Genomic DNA, 15740 nt, shown 5'->3' on the forward strand with positions numbered 1-15740 from the left:
TATATGTGGCATCCTATGTTATCTATCTATTATATAGTGCCTTTCATCTCTCTATATTTGTATCTGTCTTATATAACATCTTTCACATCTATTTACTTCTTATATAATATCTTTCAGATCTCTCAATTAAAGTGCCATTCCTATCTTTCGATTGTATAGTGCCTTTCGCATCTGTCTATCTATCCATTCATCCATCCTGCGGTGCCGTCCTCCTCTCTCTTTTCCTACGGTGTCTCTTTCACGGCTATTTGTCTTACATAATGTTTAACGCCTTTTTCAGTTTCATTCCCAGCGCCGTTTGAACCCAACAGGACATGCTGCTTGAAAGGCACTACATGGACTGCTCAGCCCGAGTTTTAAATGGCTGACGGCCCTTCGCGTTTTTTTTTTCATGCGCGTCTCCGTGCTCATCAGCCGTGGCCGCGCACGCACGTTCCCATAAAGTCGTTTGATTCACAGCTCCTCAGACGCCACGAGTTCCGCTTGTTGGGAGCAGCTGCTCGGAGCCGAGGTGGTCTTCACGGTCAGTGACCCGTCTGCCTCAGTGGCCACCTCAGCTGCTTCCCAATGGGACGTCAGCGGTCTGAGGTCACGTGGGAGTGTACCGTTCAAAGAATCAGCTCAACACGGGGTGAAACGGGCACATGTCCACGGCCTGCTCACGTTCTCGTGAGAAGCCCTCAGTGGACTGATGGGTCACCAGACGTCCAGCCTTTGAAGTGGGCTGCAGGACGCTTCTTTGATCGTTGAGTGTTTGGGGCTTCGGAGCAGGAAGAAACTCCTGAGTGAGCAGCGCCATCTGCTGTCCACCGAGCGCAGTCAGAGTTTCGCGCTCAGCTGCGGCCCAAGGAGAGCCTGCCATGGCTGAATGGGCATGGAGCACACGCCGCTGGACAATCAGCTCAGCAAGTCAGCCGGCCAGGCACTGGGGCTCAGCCGCTGCTTCACGGAGCCCACAGGACGAGAGCGGGGAATAAAACAAAACCGTACTGGGAGCCGGCGCTCCGCTTACCGTCGAGATGACAATCCCAGGAACGCCTCCTGTTGCCATGGCAGCCGCCACGCTCTCACTCTCTCGTCCATCGCTCCGTGAGTTGTGCGGACTGCAGGGGAGGGAGAGCGCCTCACGCAGGTCAGCGCAGCCTCCATTTTACATTCATGGCTTCAAGCAGCTGGGCTTCCCTTTCTGATTAAAATGAGCTCAACTTGTGCCGCTCCACGTCCATCACTTTTCCAAAACTTGTAACCCTCTGTCTCTAGTAAAAGGTTACAGGACGACAGCAACCAACACCAGATGGGATGCCAGCTCGTCCATCATGAGGCACACGTCCAGACGCACACACAACGGGACATCCCACCGGGCGGCGTGTCAACAGGAATAAATCGGCGTCACTGAGGGAAAACCATTAAGCGCCCACAAACAAAAAAAAAAATAAAAAATAACTTATCGGGTATGAACTGAACTGTCAAAAAGGTGCCATTCTGAAGCCTGGCCAGCCAGGGGCGCCAAAGCATCAAACAACACAGCCATAGGGCAAATTAGAGGTGGGTAACCACCCAACAGAGAGAGAGTGTGTGTATTATATATTATATATATATATATATATATATATATATATATATATAGGGTGTGGACCTCGGGAAACTAAACGGTCTGTGCGGTGCCAGTCAGAAACCAGCAGGAATACATACCAGTCATTTGGAAATGCCCACCAACACACAAGGCTGAACTGTCAGTAAGGTGCCATTCTGTGACCTGGCCAGCTCAGGGCACCGGTGTATTAGTAAGCCAGAAGAAGGCACTGCATAATTTATATATGACAAACACCATAGCTAGATATGAAAGGCACTATATACTGTAATAAGATACTTAGGCAGATCAATGGACACATGTGAAAGGCACTATATAAGACACAGCCTGTGTGAAAATATGAGCTGACAACAGTGAAAGGTGTTTTATTACCATCTAGATGTGAAAGGCACTGTCTAATAGCTGGGCAGATAGATAGGAAGGGCACTAAATAATAGACATGAAAGGTGCTATATAAGCGATGGCTAATGGACAGGCAGGCAGGAAGCCAATGCTGGAGGTGGAGGCCATGAACTCAACATTATGGCCGCAGGGTTTACAGTCCACTGTCTTACACAGCAGTGGGCGATACTGGCACTGCCAACTGCTTTTCTTTCAAGCCACCCCCCCATGCCTTCTCTTAACAGAACGTCTGCTTTAGTTTGATGGCTTATCTCGGCGCAGTTGGCAGCCTGTTGGCTTTTTTTATTAAATTCACAACAATGCTTATTGTTGGCAGTGGGCACAGAACTCCATTTGCTTTCCTTGATTTTGACTCACCTGTGCAATAAGAGTACAGAATTCGTCACTTTTTAATTTTTTTTTTTTAACAGAATCACATTAAAAGTGAAGTGGCACCAGATACCTTGGCATCACGTATACTGTACCTGAGTGTGCGCATAACATAAACCTGCTCATCCAGTTCAGGATCACCTTGGGGTGAAGTCGATGCCAGCAACATCAGCAGGAAGGCCGGAACCAAGCCGGCCAAAGTCCTAGGAGGGAATCCATGCCAATGTGTAGAGAGTGGGCACCCTAAGTGCCACAGGGCTAATTTTGGCCACATCCCCACTACTATTTTGTTTTGTTGAGGCAGGCAGGCAGGCAGTGTGGCTTAGCGGGTAAGACTTTGAAATTTAAATGTTGAGGCTGTGGGTTCAAATCCCACTTCTGACACCACTGTGTGACCCTGAGGAAGTCACTTCACCCGCCTGTGTGCTCCAACAGCAAAAACAACAGAAGTGTAACCTTAAATGTTGTCAGTCGAAAAAAAAGCTCACATTATCTTCTGTTCTTGCCAGTCATCCAGCCCACCCTGGCCTTTGTAACCCCTAAAAACGCCCTCCAGAGCCACATACGTCTGGAAAGCCCAGCAATGTCGACGGGTGAGAAAACAGATTCTGATTGGTTCACTCTTACTTTGTGGCTCTTCCCTGATTGGCTCCTGCTCATTACGACGTCTCACTCCCTGATTGGTCAACCGTCACAGAAGTAAAACGCATCCCGCCATGGAAGACACCGAGGAGTCGCTTACCCGTGTGCGTCGGAATTCCGTTTTGTTAAGTTTGATTGCTGCATGCGAGCACAAAAGGCAAACCGATTAAATCCCTTCAAGGATTTCTGTGCTCAAGGCCAGTGCAGGCGGACGTCGATGTCGTTTAGCTGCGGCCGGAGATCGGTTCAGAATGACGGCGCAGGGGTGCAGACGTAGCCTTAAAGTTCAAGTTAGCCTAACGTGGGAGTTAAGAAGAAAGTCAACTATTCTGCCTCTCCACGTTTGTTTCGGACCCTCAGGGTGGGCGAGCCAGCGATGCCAAGAGCCTGGCAGACCTGAAGGCACCGGGACTTGGTGAAGGTTACAGAATCAGACACCGCGACGGATGGATTCTGAAAAATAAAACAGAAACCGTTCATCTAAGAAAAAAAATAAAATAAAATGCACACAAAAGAGAACCGCGGCCATAATTTAGAAGATTTATTAACGCTATGTCATTTCTTGAGATTATATTTACATTCATTTACAACAAATTAATTATCCTACACATCTGCTAACGTAACGAAGAATGTGCTAAAATACACGGCCTGCCACTTTAGACCACGTGTTACAAATCAAGGTGCTCTGGAGACAAACTCGGGGGGTCTTCCTAAGTCTGAAAGCGCTCCTCGAGAGGCGGGTACCTGCAGCCCACCGGGGGTCTGCTGGGTAGTTTCAGATGTGAATGATCCATTTGTACTCCCGGGAGTTAGGAGTCGAGATGCTGGGATGTCAATTCAAGACCACCAATTTCAAACTTCTCGTGTGCATCGCTGCAGCAGCCTGCACTGAAATGGAAGAGTGGCAGGAGGGGACCCTTGTGCCACCTAACCCCTCTGCTGCCCATACGCTCGGGTCTGGCATGATTGGTGAGCTCACAGCCAAGTGGGACTGTGACAGGAAAGTCATGGGGTGCCAGGGTCGACCTCAGGGCCCAAAGATTTAGAGTGCAGTAGAGTAAGGGGGGGGGGGGGGGGGCGGGGGTCCGTCCTCGGTCCAGACCACAAAGGATGCGTGTGCCATGCATGTCTTACTGTTCTGTCTCTGGCAGCACTCCTCTGCCAATGGAGAAGTCAGTTACTGGCCCTGCACCCAGAGCACCGGGCTGGCTGCCTTCTGCAGGGGGGGTCGCCATACTGGTCAGGTTGTCGGAGGTCCTTGGAGGCAGTGGATTCCCAGTAGAAGGGTAGGAAACGACTCCTGGAAAGCTGAAAGACATGAACAACGAGGGTCAGTGGGCGACTCAGTGCACACCATAAATGATTCAAATCAGGGCTGCAGGAGGCCGGAGCCTCTCATGGCAGCAATGGAAACGTGCAAAGTGATAAAACGTCCTCATACAGGAATGGGCCGATATGAAAGGCACTATATAACAGATGCATAGTCCATCACCGGGGCCACATGCACACGCATCTCTGGGAATGTGGGAGGAAGACCAGGGTGTGCAAAAGAAAAGACATGCAGACGTGGCGAGAATGTGCCCACTCAACAAACAACCAGGACGCTCACCACTGCGCCACCACGCACCTGCAAGTTCAAATCATTTCAATGAAACTTTTAAATGTCCTTTTTGGAGCAGTAAGTTTGACGTTTCACCCACAGAGCTTCTTCATTTCCCCTTTCATTTATTTTCTGATTTATTGGATTTCATGTTTCTGCGTCGCTTCAGTTGTCTGTCTTTAAATGTGCAGCCATTCCTTGTGTTCTGTGGGCGGAGTCACCATGTCGTCACTGCTGCCGGCCCCTCCCTCTCTGCCTTGGAGTTGCGGTCAGAGAGGAGGACCCAGCAGAGGTTCATGGAGGAGTTTTGTGCGCATTGCTTTTTGTTTGTTATTCCTGGCCACCGGACTCTTTGGTGTACTGGGGACTTGTTCGCCTCAGGTTACCTTTTAGGGAAACCCCCCCCCCCTTTGCTTTTAATGATTATTTTGTTAAGAACTTCTCAATTCATAACTAAAATCCTGTATGGATTGTCTCTACAAGCCCGAGTTTTAGGTTTCTCTCTCCCTTGAACAACATTTTCAGACTTTCATTGCATTTTGAACTTTCAAAGCCAGCTCTCCATCTTGGGCCTGAATAGGCCAAAGCCAGCAGGTAATAGTTGGGGGCTGGCTGCTGGGTTGTTAGAGGAGGGGTAAGCTTGTATCTGGCCAGGCTGTTTTGGGACGTTTAGGAGGCCTCACAGCCTTTTCGTCAAATCTGAGACTCAAAGTCACAACAAATAAGCACATCAAAAAACAGCAGAGAGCAAATCAACAGTGAAACACAACCTTACAGAAAGAAGTAACATACAGCAGTGAACGTGATGATGTAAATGTTTCAACATCAAGACTCGACTAGTCGCTACCAACATCACCATTATTAGGGCCACACAAGAACAGACAGTGAAGAACAAAGAGGATCGGTCCAGCACCATATTGCAATCGTTTCATCACAATCACAACTCCTCTCATTTTCTGGGCTCGTTCTGTCCAGCAGTGGCCTGCAAGGGGCTTACGTCTGCTCACGAGGCTTAATTAGCGATTCAATTTTTTTTTTGTTATAAATTGATCTATTTGTATGGAATGATTACAATAAAATTAATAAATAAAATATAAAAAAAAAAATTAGCAATTCACTTTATTATGCACGTGACCACACGCGTGCAATAAGCTGAAACGCCTCTCTCTGTATGTGTTCTGAACTGTTAGACCCCCAGCATCCCTCCGGCTCCATCCTAATGCACAATCGGAGGACCGCTACACTGGCCAAGCACTCATCCACAGATGTGAAGGTAGATGTGGAATGGCCGTGGCTGCTGTCAGCACACAAGTATGCCGTTGATGGCGTTTTTATAGGATTATAACGTATAAACGACTATTTGGATAGAGTTGTGGCTGCACATGATGATAAGGGTGAAGGCCAGCAGGACATGGAGACGCACTGCAGGAAGTTTTTTCCTCCTGTCTGGGAGTGAGTCGGGAGGCCAATATGCTGTCTACGACTTGGTCGGGACCACCACCACGAGTGAGCGACTGGCTCAAGCCTAATTAGCAGTCCCATCGGAGAAAGTGGCCAAAGGAGACCACGTTATTAGTCTTTGTGGCCACGCAGGAGGAGCACCAAGTTATTCTCAGGTTGCAGATGTGCCAGTGCCTTTAAGAAGATGGCTGGATGCTTCCCAAAGGGTCAGAGATGACCCGGAACTATTGGTCAGCACACTGGCCATGACCCTGGGAGACATCAAGGGCTCCACTTTAAAAGAAGCATCCTGCCTTCAATCAGGGGAGCTTGGAGTTGGAAGTGGACAAAGAGGAGAAAAAACTGCCAGGGTCACTGGTGAGACAGGACAGATGAGGAGGAAGGAATGCCAGGGGACCTTGTGCCCGGGACCTCCCAGGAGCCCCCTCTTTGAAATCTAAAAACCCTTCGTTCCAGACTGTGTGGGGTCTGAGGGTCATTTTAAGTGAGGGCACCCCACACTGGCCACATAAGGGTGTGCAGGTATGGGCTGTATCTTGTTACTTAAATTACTATGTTGGTATGGGTACCAGGATTTAATTACGATTATTGGTGGACCTTTGTGGACCTGGAGAAAGCATATGACAGTGTGCTAAGAGAGGACTTGTGGTGTTGTATGAGGAAGTCAGGGGTGGCAGAGAAGTACGTAAGAGTGGTACAGGATATGTACAAGGGAAGTGTGACCGTGGTGAGGTCTACGGTAGGAGTGACGCAGGTGGGATTACATCAGGGATCTGCTCTGAGACCTTTCTTATTGGCAATAGTTGACAGACAAGATTAGACAGGAGTCCTCGTGGACTGTGATGTTTGCTGATGACATTGTGATCTGCAGGTTGAGGAGACCCTGGAGAGGTGGAGAGGAATGAAGGTCAGTAGGACCACCATGACAGAATACATGTGTGTAAATGAGAGGATGGTGAGGATGCAGGGAGTACAGTTGGTGAAGGTGGATAAGTTTATAGTACAGAGTAATGGGGATTGTGGAAGAGAAGTGAAGAAGGGAGTGGAGGCAGGGTGGAGAAGAGTGTCAGGAGTGATTTGTGACAGACGGGCATCAGCAAGAGTGAAAGGGAAGGTCTACAGGACGGTAGTGAGACCAGCTATGTTATATGGGCTGGAGACGGTGGCACAGGAGACAGAGCTGGAGGTGGCAGAGTTCAAGATGCTAAGATTTGCATTGGGTGTAACGAGGATGGACAGGATTATAAATGAGGACATTAGAGGGTCAGCTCAGGTGGGACGGATGGAAGACAAAGTCACAGGGGCGGGATGGCGTTGGTTTGGAGAGATGAGGGGTATAATGAGAGAAGGGTGCTAAGGATAGAGCTGCCAGGCGAGAGGAGAAGAGGAAGGCCTAAGAGAAGGTGGTGAGAGGGGACATCTGGGTGTGACAGAGCAAGATGGAGAAGACAGTAAGATATGGAAGAGCTCCTAATGGGAGCTGCCAAAAGAAGAAGGTGGCCATTAGCTTGGTGCAGTTTTACTGTGGTGGGATTGCATCAGAAGTGGTGACCTGCAGAGACCACCAGTAGTGAAGAGTTGCAGATCAGAGAGAAGAACTGCTGGATGGTAAGGACCACTATGATCCATTTTTGTAGATTTGAGGCACTTTAAAACCATCACTGTCAGTTAGCACTACTGGCTTTAACGATAAGGATATTGATATCTTTATTGAAAATCGTAAAATAAAATTACTCATCCTAACCATCTGCAACATATAAAAAAAAATGACCTGAACCGAGAGACCAAGCACAGCTCCACTCTCGAGTTTCTGTCCCCAGTCACAAGCACTGGGTCTAATGGTAAGGGCTGCCCGCTGAACAAGAGATCACCAAACTAGAAACATCTCCCATGGGGTAAGGCCAGGACTCGATGTCACCTCAAGAAAGACAGACAGACAGACAGCAACCCACATGGATGTAAACTTTGAGTTGGCGTTCTTGTCCCCGGTCATAGACTGGCGTTGCACCCACTGCTGCAGAAACAGGCTCCACGTCTCTGTGGCCATATTATGGGAAAAGCGCATTTAGGCAAATGGACTGAGGGACGGCCATTGAGTCAACGTACTTACTGGAATGGCCACAGGTCACTTTTTGTTTTTGAGCAGCTCATCAATCTGGGACTTGTACATGACCTTCACATCCTCCAAGTCAAGCCGAAGCTCCTCTGCCTCTTCTGCCTTCTCCCCATACATCTGCAAAATGGTGTTATACCTCTGATCTAAATCCTGCAGGCAAGAAGAAAATTATCAGTCAGAAAAGAAACGGAGATGAGAAGGTGTCGTTTGCATAGACACAAAGCCATAATTTAGGTTTGATCCGACAGCTAAAGTAACGTCCTCTCCCCATGACAGTGAAATTCAAAGGTTAGTAGCAGATGACCAGACAGATAAAGGGGACTCCACAAATCAAACGGATGAACCAGTTGTGGACGAGCCAGTAATCCATGTGGCCAAATAAGTATGAGGTTACGCTGCCAGGCCGGCCTGTAATGTACAGTAGTTACAACATAAATCACCGCTGTGTTAATTTGGATCAGGTCTTTAACGGAGTCTGAACCATTTCAAACAGAAAGAGAGAGAGAGAGAAATTCAATTTCTAAAAGGCCTCTCTTATTACGCCAATCCTACGTCTGCTTACCCGGAGCTGAGAACGCAGTTTTGGGATCTCCTTTACTTTTTCTTCAAGTTCATCATTCTGGTTTGTGAGCTTCACCAATTCCTCCGCCATTACTGATCGTGTTTTTTCAAGGTTGGAAATCTCCAACTATAGAAATAAAAAAAAAATAAGAATTAGAGACTAAAGTGGTAAAACATACCAGGCCAAGGTCGCACGCATTGGTTCGTGAACACAGAAGGCGTTCTCAGCAGAGGGCATGGCCGGCGCCAGCTTACCTGCAGCTGTACAATCTCGCCTTCTCGCAGCTTTAACTGAGACTGCAGATTTTCCAGAAAGCTCGACCCCGCTCCAAGTCGCACTGCGTCATAAAGGTTACTTCCACTGACGGACATGGTCATCGATCCAAACGAGTGCTCAAGAGCATCGTCCTGTGAAACACAATTTAAACCAACCGCTCAGGCAACAAGCATCTGCTTAAAATGGAGGCAAAAGCAGCTAAAGACAAACGCAAATGCCTACGTTAGCCTGTTCGGCTCGGACATCTTAACTTGGTCTCTGTCCAGCTCATCTTATCATCGCTGACACCAACCAAGGCAGAACACAACCCTCAGGGGGGTTTGGGATTGATCGATAAGCAGGGGTCCTTCACTGGCCATGCTGTCTCTTGGTCTTTCTGATTCACTCCATGTAACATTCACAAGATCAGACCATTTCTGATGGAGTATGCAGCACAACTCCTGCACCAGGCTTTGGCCTGCTCACATCTGGACTACTACAACTCTCGAATGGCGGGAGTACTGGCATGCGTTACCAAGCCGCCTCAGATGATTCAAAATGCAGTGGCACGTCAGATGTTCAGCCACCCAGCAGAGATGGGCACACGTCACCCCACTGGCTCCCTGTGATTTCACATTTTAAGCTCAGGTCCTTGACGTTTGTATAAATGTTAGTCAATGGCTTGGCACTTAAATATATGGAGACAGTTCTTTGGTCCTATGGTCCTTCTTGTCCATTCAGGTCTGCTGATGCTATAAATCTCAGTCCACGTGTAGCTGCTAGCTGGTGGAACGAGCTGCCATCATTCAGTTGAACTGCTGACCCTCTCAGCATGTTTAAGAGCCTCTTGGTCTGTGAATTTCCATCTGACTGATATCATCATTTCTGTTTTGTAGCCTAGGAATTGTTAACTTGCTTACATTCTGTTCTGAGCTCTTCACTTGTGGTGGTTAGTCCTGTAGCATTTGTTCCCAAACAGTCTGCAGACTCGACATTAACTCGATTATTTTAACCTTTTTAATTAAAGCGTCTGCTTTACGAGTACCTGGGGCTGCCCAGATAGTAGTTCTAGGGAGCATTCCGACTCTGGCATGTGGTTCTTGGAGGAGACCCCACCGGTAGCCCTGGACCTGGGGTGTCTGCCATTTTGTACCACTGGCCAGGCCAGTGCGAATTCAGGAAGCACCTGGAGGTACAGGATGTGCTCACCTGGCAGGAGACACAGACCAGAGAGGCGAAAGACAAGGGGACAGGGGGTGACGAGCACAGTGCTTGGTCAAGGGGACAAGTTACAAGACTGGACAGACTAGAGACAGAAGGTAGGCCCAGGGGGGTGGTGGGATATGCGACATCTCCGAATTATTTACTGCTTTCTGCCGATCCCTCCACTATGTAAATGTAACGTGTCACCCAAATCTTTATATTTGGACCTCCTTGGTACTCTGGCTTAGCTGATGGTTTGAGGCTGCTTATGGGTGATGCCAATGTAGAAGCCCAAGTTGGAGAAAGACACGACACTGGATGAGGGAGCAACTAGCCAATCAGAAAATGACCCGCCGTGTTCTCTCCGAATGACTCCATTGGATGAAGCTTACAAGATCACACCGAAGCAGATCACCACACTTGCTTACCTGTGAAAACGATGCCTGCAGACCCGCCATCTCAGAGCCGCTAACAGAACTCGACCGTGATAACGAGGGGGTCGGCGAGGCAGTTACTTCCAGGGATGGGTGACTCAGAATTTTTCTATCCTGTGAATGGTGAAAAAAAAAAAACAAAATACAAACGAGATTGATTAGTTAATTTATAGTGAAAGAGCAGATGCGCGTCTCCAGACATTCTGCAGCTGCAGCAGTTCGCTCGATTCTTATTGCTCCCGGTCTAGAAGCCTTTGTTTTATTGCTTCTTTTGTGCCAATTCAGCAGTTGAGGCTTTATGAAATTCTAAATAATAAAACATGATGCGTATTAATATTAGTCATGAATTCACAAGTTGAATTTTTTTTTTTTTAAATTAAAGAATGGAGTGCCTATTACCACAGGCTGTGCCCTGCGTCAAGAGCTGCACTTTAAAAGACGCCTCCTGCCTTCAGTTAGGGGAGCTTGCAGTTGGATGTGAAGTGGAGAAAGAGGAGAGGAAACTGCCAGGGTCACTGGTGAGACAGGACAGCTTGTGCCCGGGACCTCCCAGGAGCCCACTCTTTCAAATCTGTGGTGTCTGAGGGTCACTTTAAGTGAGGGCACCCCACACTGGCCACATAAGGGTGTGCAGGTAGGGGATTGTATCTTGTTTCTTAAATTAGTATGTTGGCATGGGTAACACAGTGAGGTGTCAACACTAACCACTGCGCCACCTTTGCTTTCAGCCTCTCTCTGTACGTATTAGTAGTCCATGCTGAATGCTTTCCTGTCCACCTTGGCACTAAACCTGTGGTCTGCCAGGGTACATTGGATTGATTTTTATTTTCATGGTCAGTAAGATGAATTTGGAACTTTTCCGGGGCCTGCTGCTTATCCACACAATACACAAAATGTAAGCAGATGAATTCTTTACATACTTTTTCCTTAAAAGCTTCTTGGGCGAGATACAACTTCTTCTTTTCTTGTTCAACTTTTACCTTTTCCATTTCTAGCTGGCTCGTTAAAAGCATCTGCAAAAAATTGAAAATAAAAAATATATAATAAATAAATATATACATACATAAATAAATAAAACAAACAACCAACCACACAATACAAGAAAATGTGTAAAATCTCAATGCCCAGGTGCAGGGAATGGTAAAGTATAAAAGTATAAAACCTAAAGGACAGATTAGCCATATGGCCCTGATAAACATTAACACGAGGGCTGCTGGTACTCGGCTCATGAAGAAGCTGAACGAGGCAGACATTCACAGAGCTAAAAAGAACGGCAGGCTGTGTGCCTCCTGCACGAAAAAGTGAACAGAAATCAGCCACATTTCAATAAATGCTGCGGTGGTGGGAATACAGCAGGAGTGGCTGGGCTTTCTTAGTAACGCCTGCCCCATGCAGGAAGATGGAATTGGGGGCTGCTATGTTAAAGTATCATGGCTTAATATACAAACACGCTTTACTGTATATAGCAATTCTAAAGAGAACCACCCACATAAGCAAAGGTATCGTACAAGTAAAGAGATACACAGCATGACGCCGCCATACATGAGGGCTATGCAGGTTACCAGGACAGGAAAAGCACCAAAAAACCCAAATTTGAAAAGGGTACAGTAGCAGAATTTGGGGATTTTCAGTGCCGGCAGTAAGCGCCAGCTTTCATCTCAATACCCTCTGCTTCCCACCATACTCACTATTGCAGTTTTGTTAAAAAACGAAACTACGCTCTTCAATGTATTCGAAACTTCACATGGGACCCTCCCCTTACTGCTCTGATGTGATTGGAACTTCATATGGAACCCTCCCCTTATTGCTATGCTGTGATTGAATATTTCACATGGGACCCTCCCCTTATTGCTGTGCTGTGATTGGATATTTCACATGGGGCCCGCCCCTTACTGTTCTGACGTGATTGGATATTTCACATGGGACCCTCCTCTTACTGCTCTGATATGATTGGAACTTCACGGGGAAGCCACCCCTTACAGTTTCTAAGCATCTGAAACTTCACACAGGACAAGCCCCTTATTGCTTTGATGCAACTTCACCAGGGTCCCCCTCCTGTACTGTTTCAACGTGTTTTGAACTTCATAGGAGAAACCCCTCACTCTCCTCTCCACTGACCACCATTGCTTCGTGGCAATCGCATCTTCACGGCTATCAAGAGGGGAGCAGCACATCGTGTGACGCGATTATGTGGCGCACCAGGAAGGCTACAGTAACAGGGGGGTTTGGAGTAATCTGCTATTTGGTTGCGCAACCATCTTGGTACGGGTGCTGAGATCTGAAAGCTGGTATTGAAAACAAAGTCAAACTTTTAGTGCTGACTCAACACCACCATACACACAGTGGATTCAAAAAGTCCTCAGACCCTTTAGCAGCCTTGTGCTAAAATCATTTAAATTAAGTTTCCCTCATCAAACAACACAGTACCTCAGAATGACAAAACAAAAACAGGATCGTAGAAATTATTGTATTAAAAATAAAAAAACAAAATATGACATTGACAGCAACAACTTGGGCAAGTTAGCATCAAAATATAAAAATAAAAGAGGAGTGATAACAATTCAAATATCCCACCATGCAGGGTCACAGCACCTCGTCCCTTTGATCTGACTCCATCACCGATGCACGAGTGCCCCCCAGTGTTCTTGCACTTTTAGACAGCAGTGCCAGGAAGAAGGAAATGCCCACTAGGTCATCTCACTCCCCTCTCATTCCCACCAGTGTATGAAGAATCCCACCTGAGCGAGAGCAAGACATGCACCCGGTACCACACTCATTCTGTCCTCACTCACTGTTACATATGGGGGGTGTGTGCCTGCTGTCCCCTCTCATGGTCTCATCTACTCACAGAGGGAGATGCACTCCTCTGTTTACTCTCAAGCTGCCTCACCCAACCTGGCATATGGTGGTACGCAAACAAAGGAGTGCTCTGCCTGCTGTGCTCTTTCCCTCCCTGCCTTTCTCCTTCACACCCCTGCACACTGCACTGTTGCTGCTTGGCAGAACGAGACGCAGACCTCTCTGGTTCTCACCCATCTCACCTAGTGTGGCATGTAGAAGAGCTCTCGTCTTACTCGCTGTGTATACCTTCTAAAGTGTCACGATGTCAACAAACTGTCAATTTTATAAAACATTGCTCTGTTCTAACTCTGGTTGTAATGGACTGAAGCAGGGCACTGTGCCCGCATCAGCTGTGGCCTCCTGCAAAACATCTTTAGTGTCCACGGGACGTTGTATTTGACGCTACTGATGTGGCTCAGTTTATGTATAATGTACACATCACTAGGTGGAAGTTCTGTTGTTTGAGGGGCACTTCCTGGAGTTTCACTCACTAGATGTGAATCTCCTTCACACCTGGGGCCTCATGTATAAACAGTGCGTATGCACAGAAATGTTGCGTACTCCCGTTTCCACGCTCAAATCGCGATGTATAAAACCTAAACTTGGCGTAAAGCCACGCACATTTCCACGGTAACTCATACCTTGGCGTACGCAATTTCTCCACTCGGTTTTGCAGACTGGCGGCACCCAGCGTCAAAGCAGTGCTACTGTTCCTGTGTGGTCACCCTTTCTTTCTTAGCTCCACATTCCTGACGCGGCTTTATAAATACACTGAAACTAACTGCATATTGTTTATTAGTGTAATGCATCTGATTGTAATTAACCTGCAGCAATATAATGGTCCAGGGAATAGCCATAGTATTCCAAATACCATAACTGCTTTAGCGTTGTAACTCTCACTGCATCTTCTTCTTTCAGCTGCTCCCGTTAAGGGTTGCCACAGCAGATCATCTTTTTCCACATTACTCTCACTGCACTACCCGGAGTATTTATATCACTGTATCTGAGTGTGAATCACAGCAGCAGCTGATCGGAAAGAGAATTATCAGTATACAGCATGAAGCAGACGCTGCCTGAGCCACGGCAAAACGCTTTAGAGACTTCCCAGTACGGACTTCGTGGTTTAGAAAAAGTTTCATCCCAAGAACTCTAAACGCACTCAATCAGTCCATCATGTGCACCTTGTAGAACTGTTTGTACTTATAAGTACAATCACCTCACTGTAAACTTGCACTAGTTATAATATTGCACAACCTGCGCCACTTTATAAAGCACATATTTACATATGATGATGGTATTCATTTTTAAGATGAAATCCAGCAAAATATGTTGATTATATTATACAGATAAAACTTTAACTTCATTTAAATAATCTGTATTGTTAATAATTAAACATGTGAGGACACGGTGCCGCAGCGCTAGCTAGTTCAGGGATTGTTCCTGCCTCGCGTTGTATTCTTGCGCTGACGCGACACTGGAATGATAGACGGATAGAATAATTAAACACGTACTACGAAGATATTTCAATGTTCCTTAAAAGTTTTGAAGAGTCGGCGTTCTAAGCTTACAGATGGCTTCACGTCTATTACAGAGCTGATTGTGTGGCGATTGAGTTTTTGGAGAAAGAAAAGTGAGGACAGGAATTGGAGGTTAGTACGTTTGAAAGAGACAGTGCTGCTGTGATAAATTATTTCATCGAAGGTCGCACATGGCGCAGCAAGCCTCTTGCGTGAGATATGAACAAGCACTGCGCCACCGTGTTCCCATGTTTAATAACATGCTTTCATTCCTATCATCATGAAAAAGATATGACGTATACATCTCAGTATTTTAATTATTCAGAGAGCTGTAATATCATGAATGTAATGGATTATGTGTCCTGTTGGAGAAAGAGAAAGCCCGTTTAAGAAGCAGGTAGTGATTCACACACACAGAGCACATAGAAGATCAAATACAGAACAAAGCATTTAACGTCCTACTTTAGTTACAATGGGATTTGAGAAACTAGTAAATTAAACGATTTTAAGATGAAGTTTATGATGTTCTACTTTAATGGCAAAATAAACTACGTGATTAAAGTGGAAATTTCGAGATTAAAGTTGACATTTCATGCTTTTTTCCCCACTGTATGCCTTTTTTTTGTCTGTACCTTAATAAGCTTTCATATGACACTCAGACGGTGGGCTACGACTCGCCTTTTCATGGCCACTTTGATATGTGATTTCTTTTTTATTTCGGGCACTGTGTGACTTTGTGAACTTGAG

At 46.7% G+C, this 15740-nt stretch overlaps 1 protein-coding gene across 2 annotated transcripts in view; it reads right to left on the bottom strand.

Annotated features, from left to right (window-relative positions):
• Positions 1–3530: 3530 nt before the first annotated feature.
• tmf1 (TATA element modulatory factor 1) overlaps positions 3531–15740 on the bottom strand; it is a 31045-nt gene continuing 18835 nt past the window's right edge. For both annotated transcript variants that reach the window (XM_051921043.1, XM_051921044.1), the window contains exons 13-18: positions 11556–11648; positions 10630–10749; positions 8998–9150; positions 8744–8869; positions 8176–8331; positions 3531–4312 (exon numbers count right to left, since the gene is read on the bottom strand). In XM_051921043.1, coding sequence (XP_051777003.1) covers positions 8191–8331; positions 8744–8869; positions 8998–9150; positions 10630–10749; positions 11556–11648 — 633 coding nt within the window. In that variant the 3' untranslated portion in view covers positions 3531–4312; positions 8176–8190. The remainder of the gene's footprint in view (positions 4313–8175; positions 8332–8743; positions 8870–8997; positions 9151–10629; positions 10750–11555; positions 11649–15740) is intronic.

The sequence above is a fragment of the Erpetoichthys calabaricus genome, chromosome 18, assembly GCF_900747795.2.
Source record: "Erpetoichthys calabaricus chromosome 18, fErpCal1.3, whole genome shotgun sequence".
Lineage (NCBI taxonomy): Eukaryota > Metazoa > Chordata > Cladistia > Polypteriformes > Polypteridae > Erpetoichthys > Erpetoichthys calabaricus.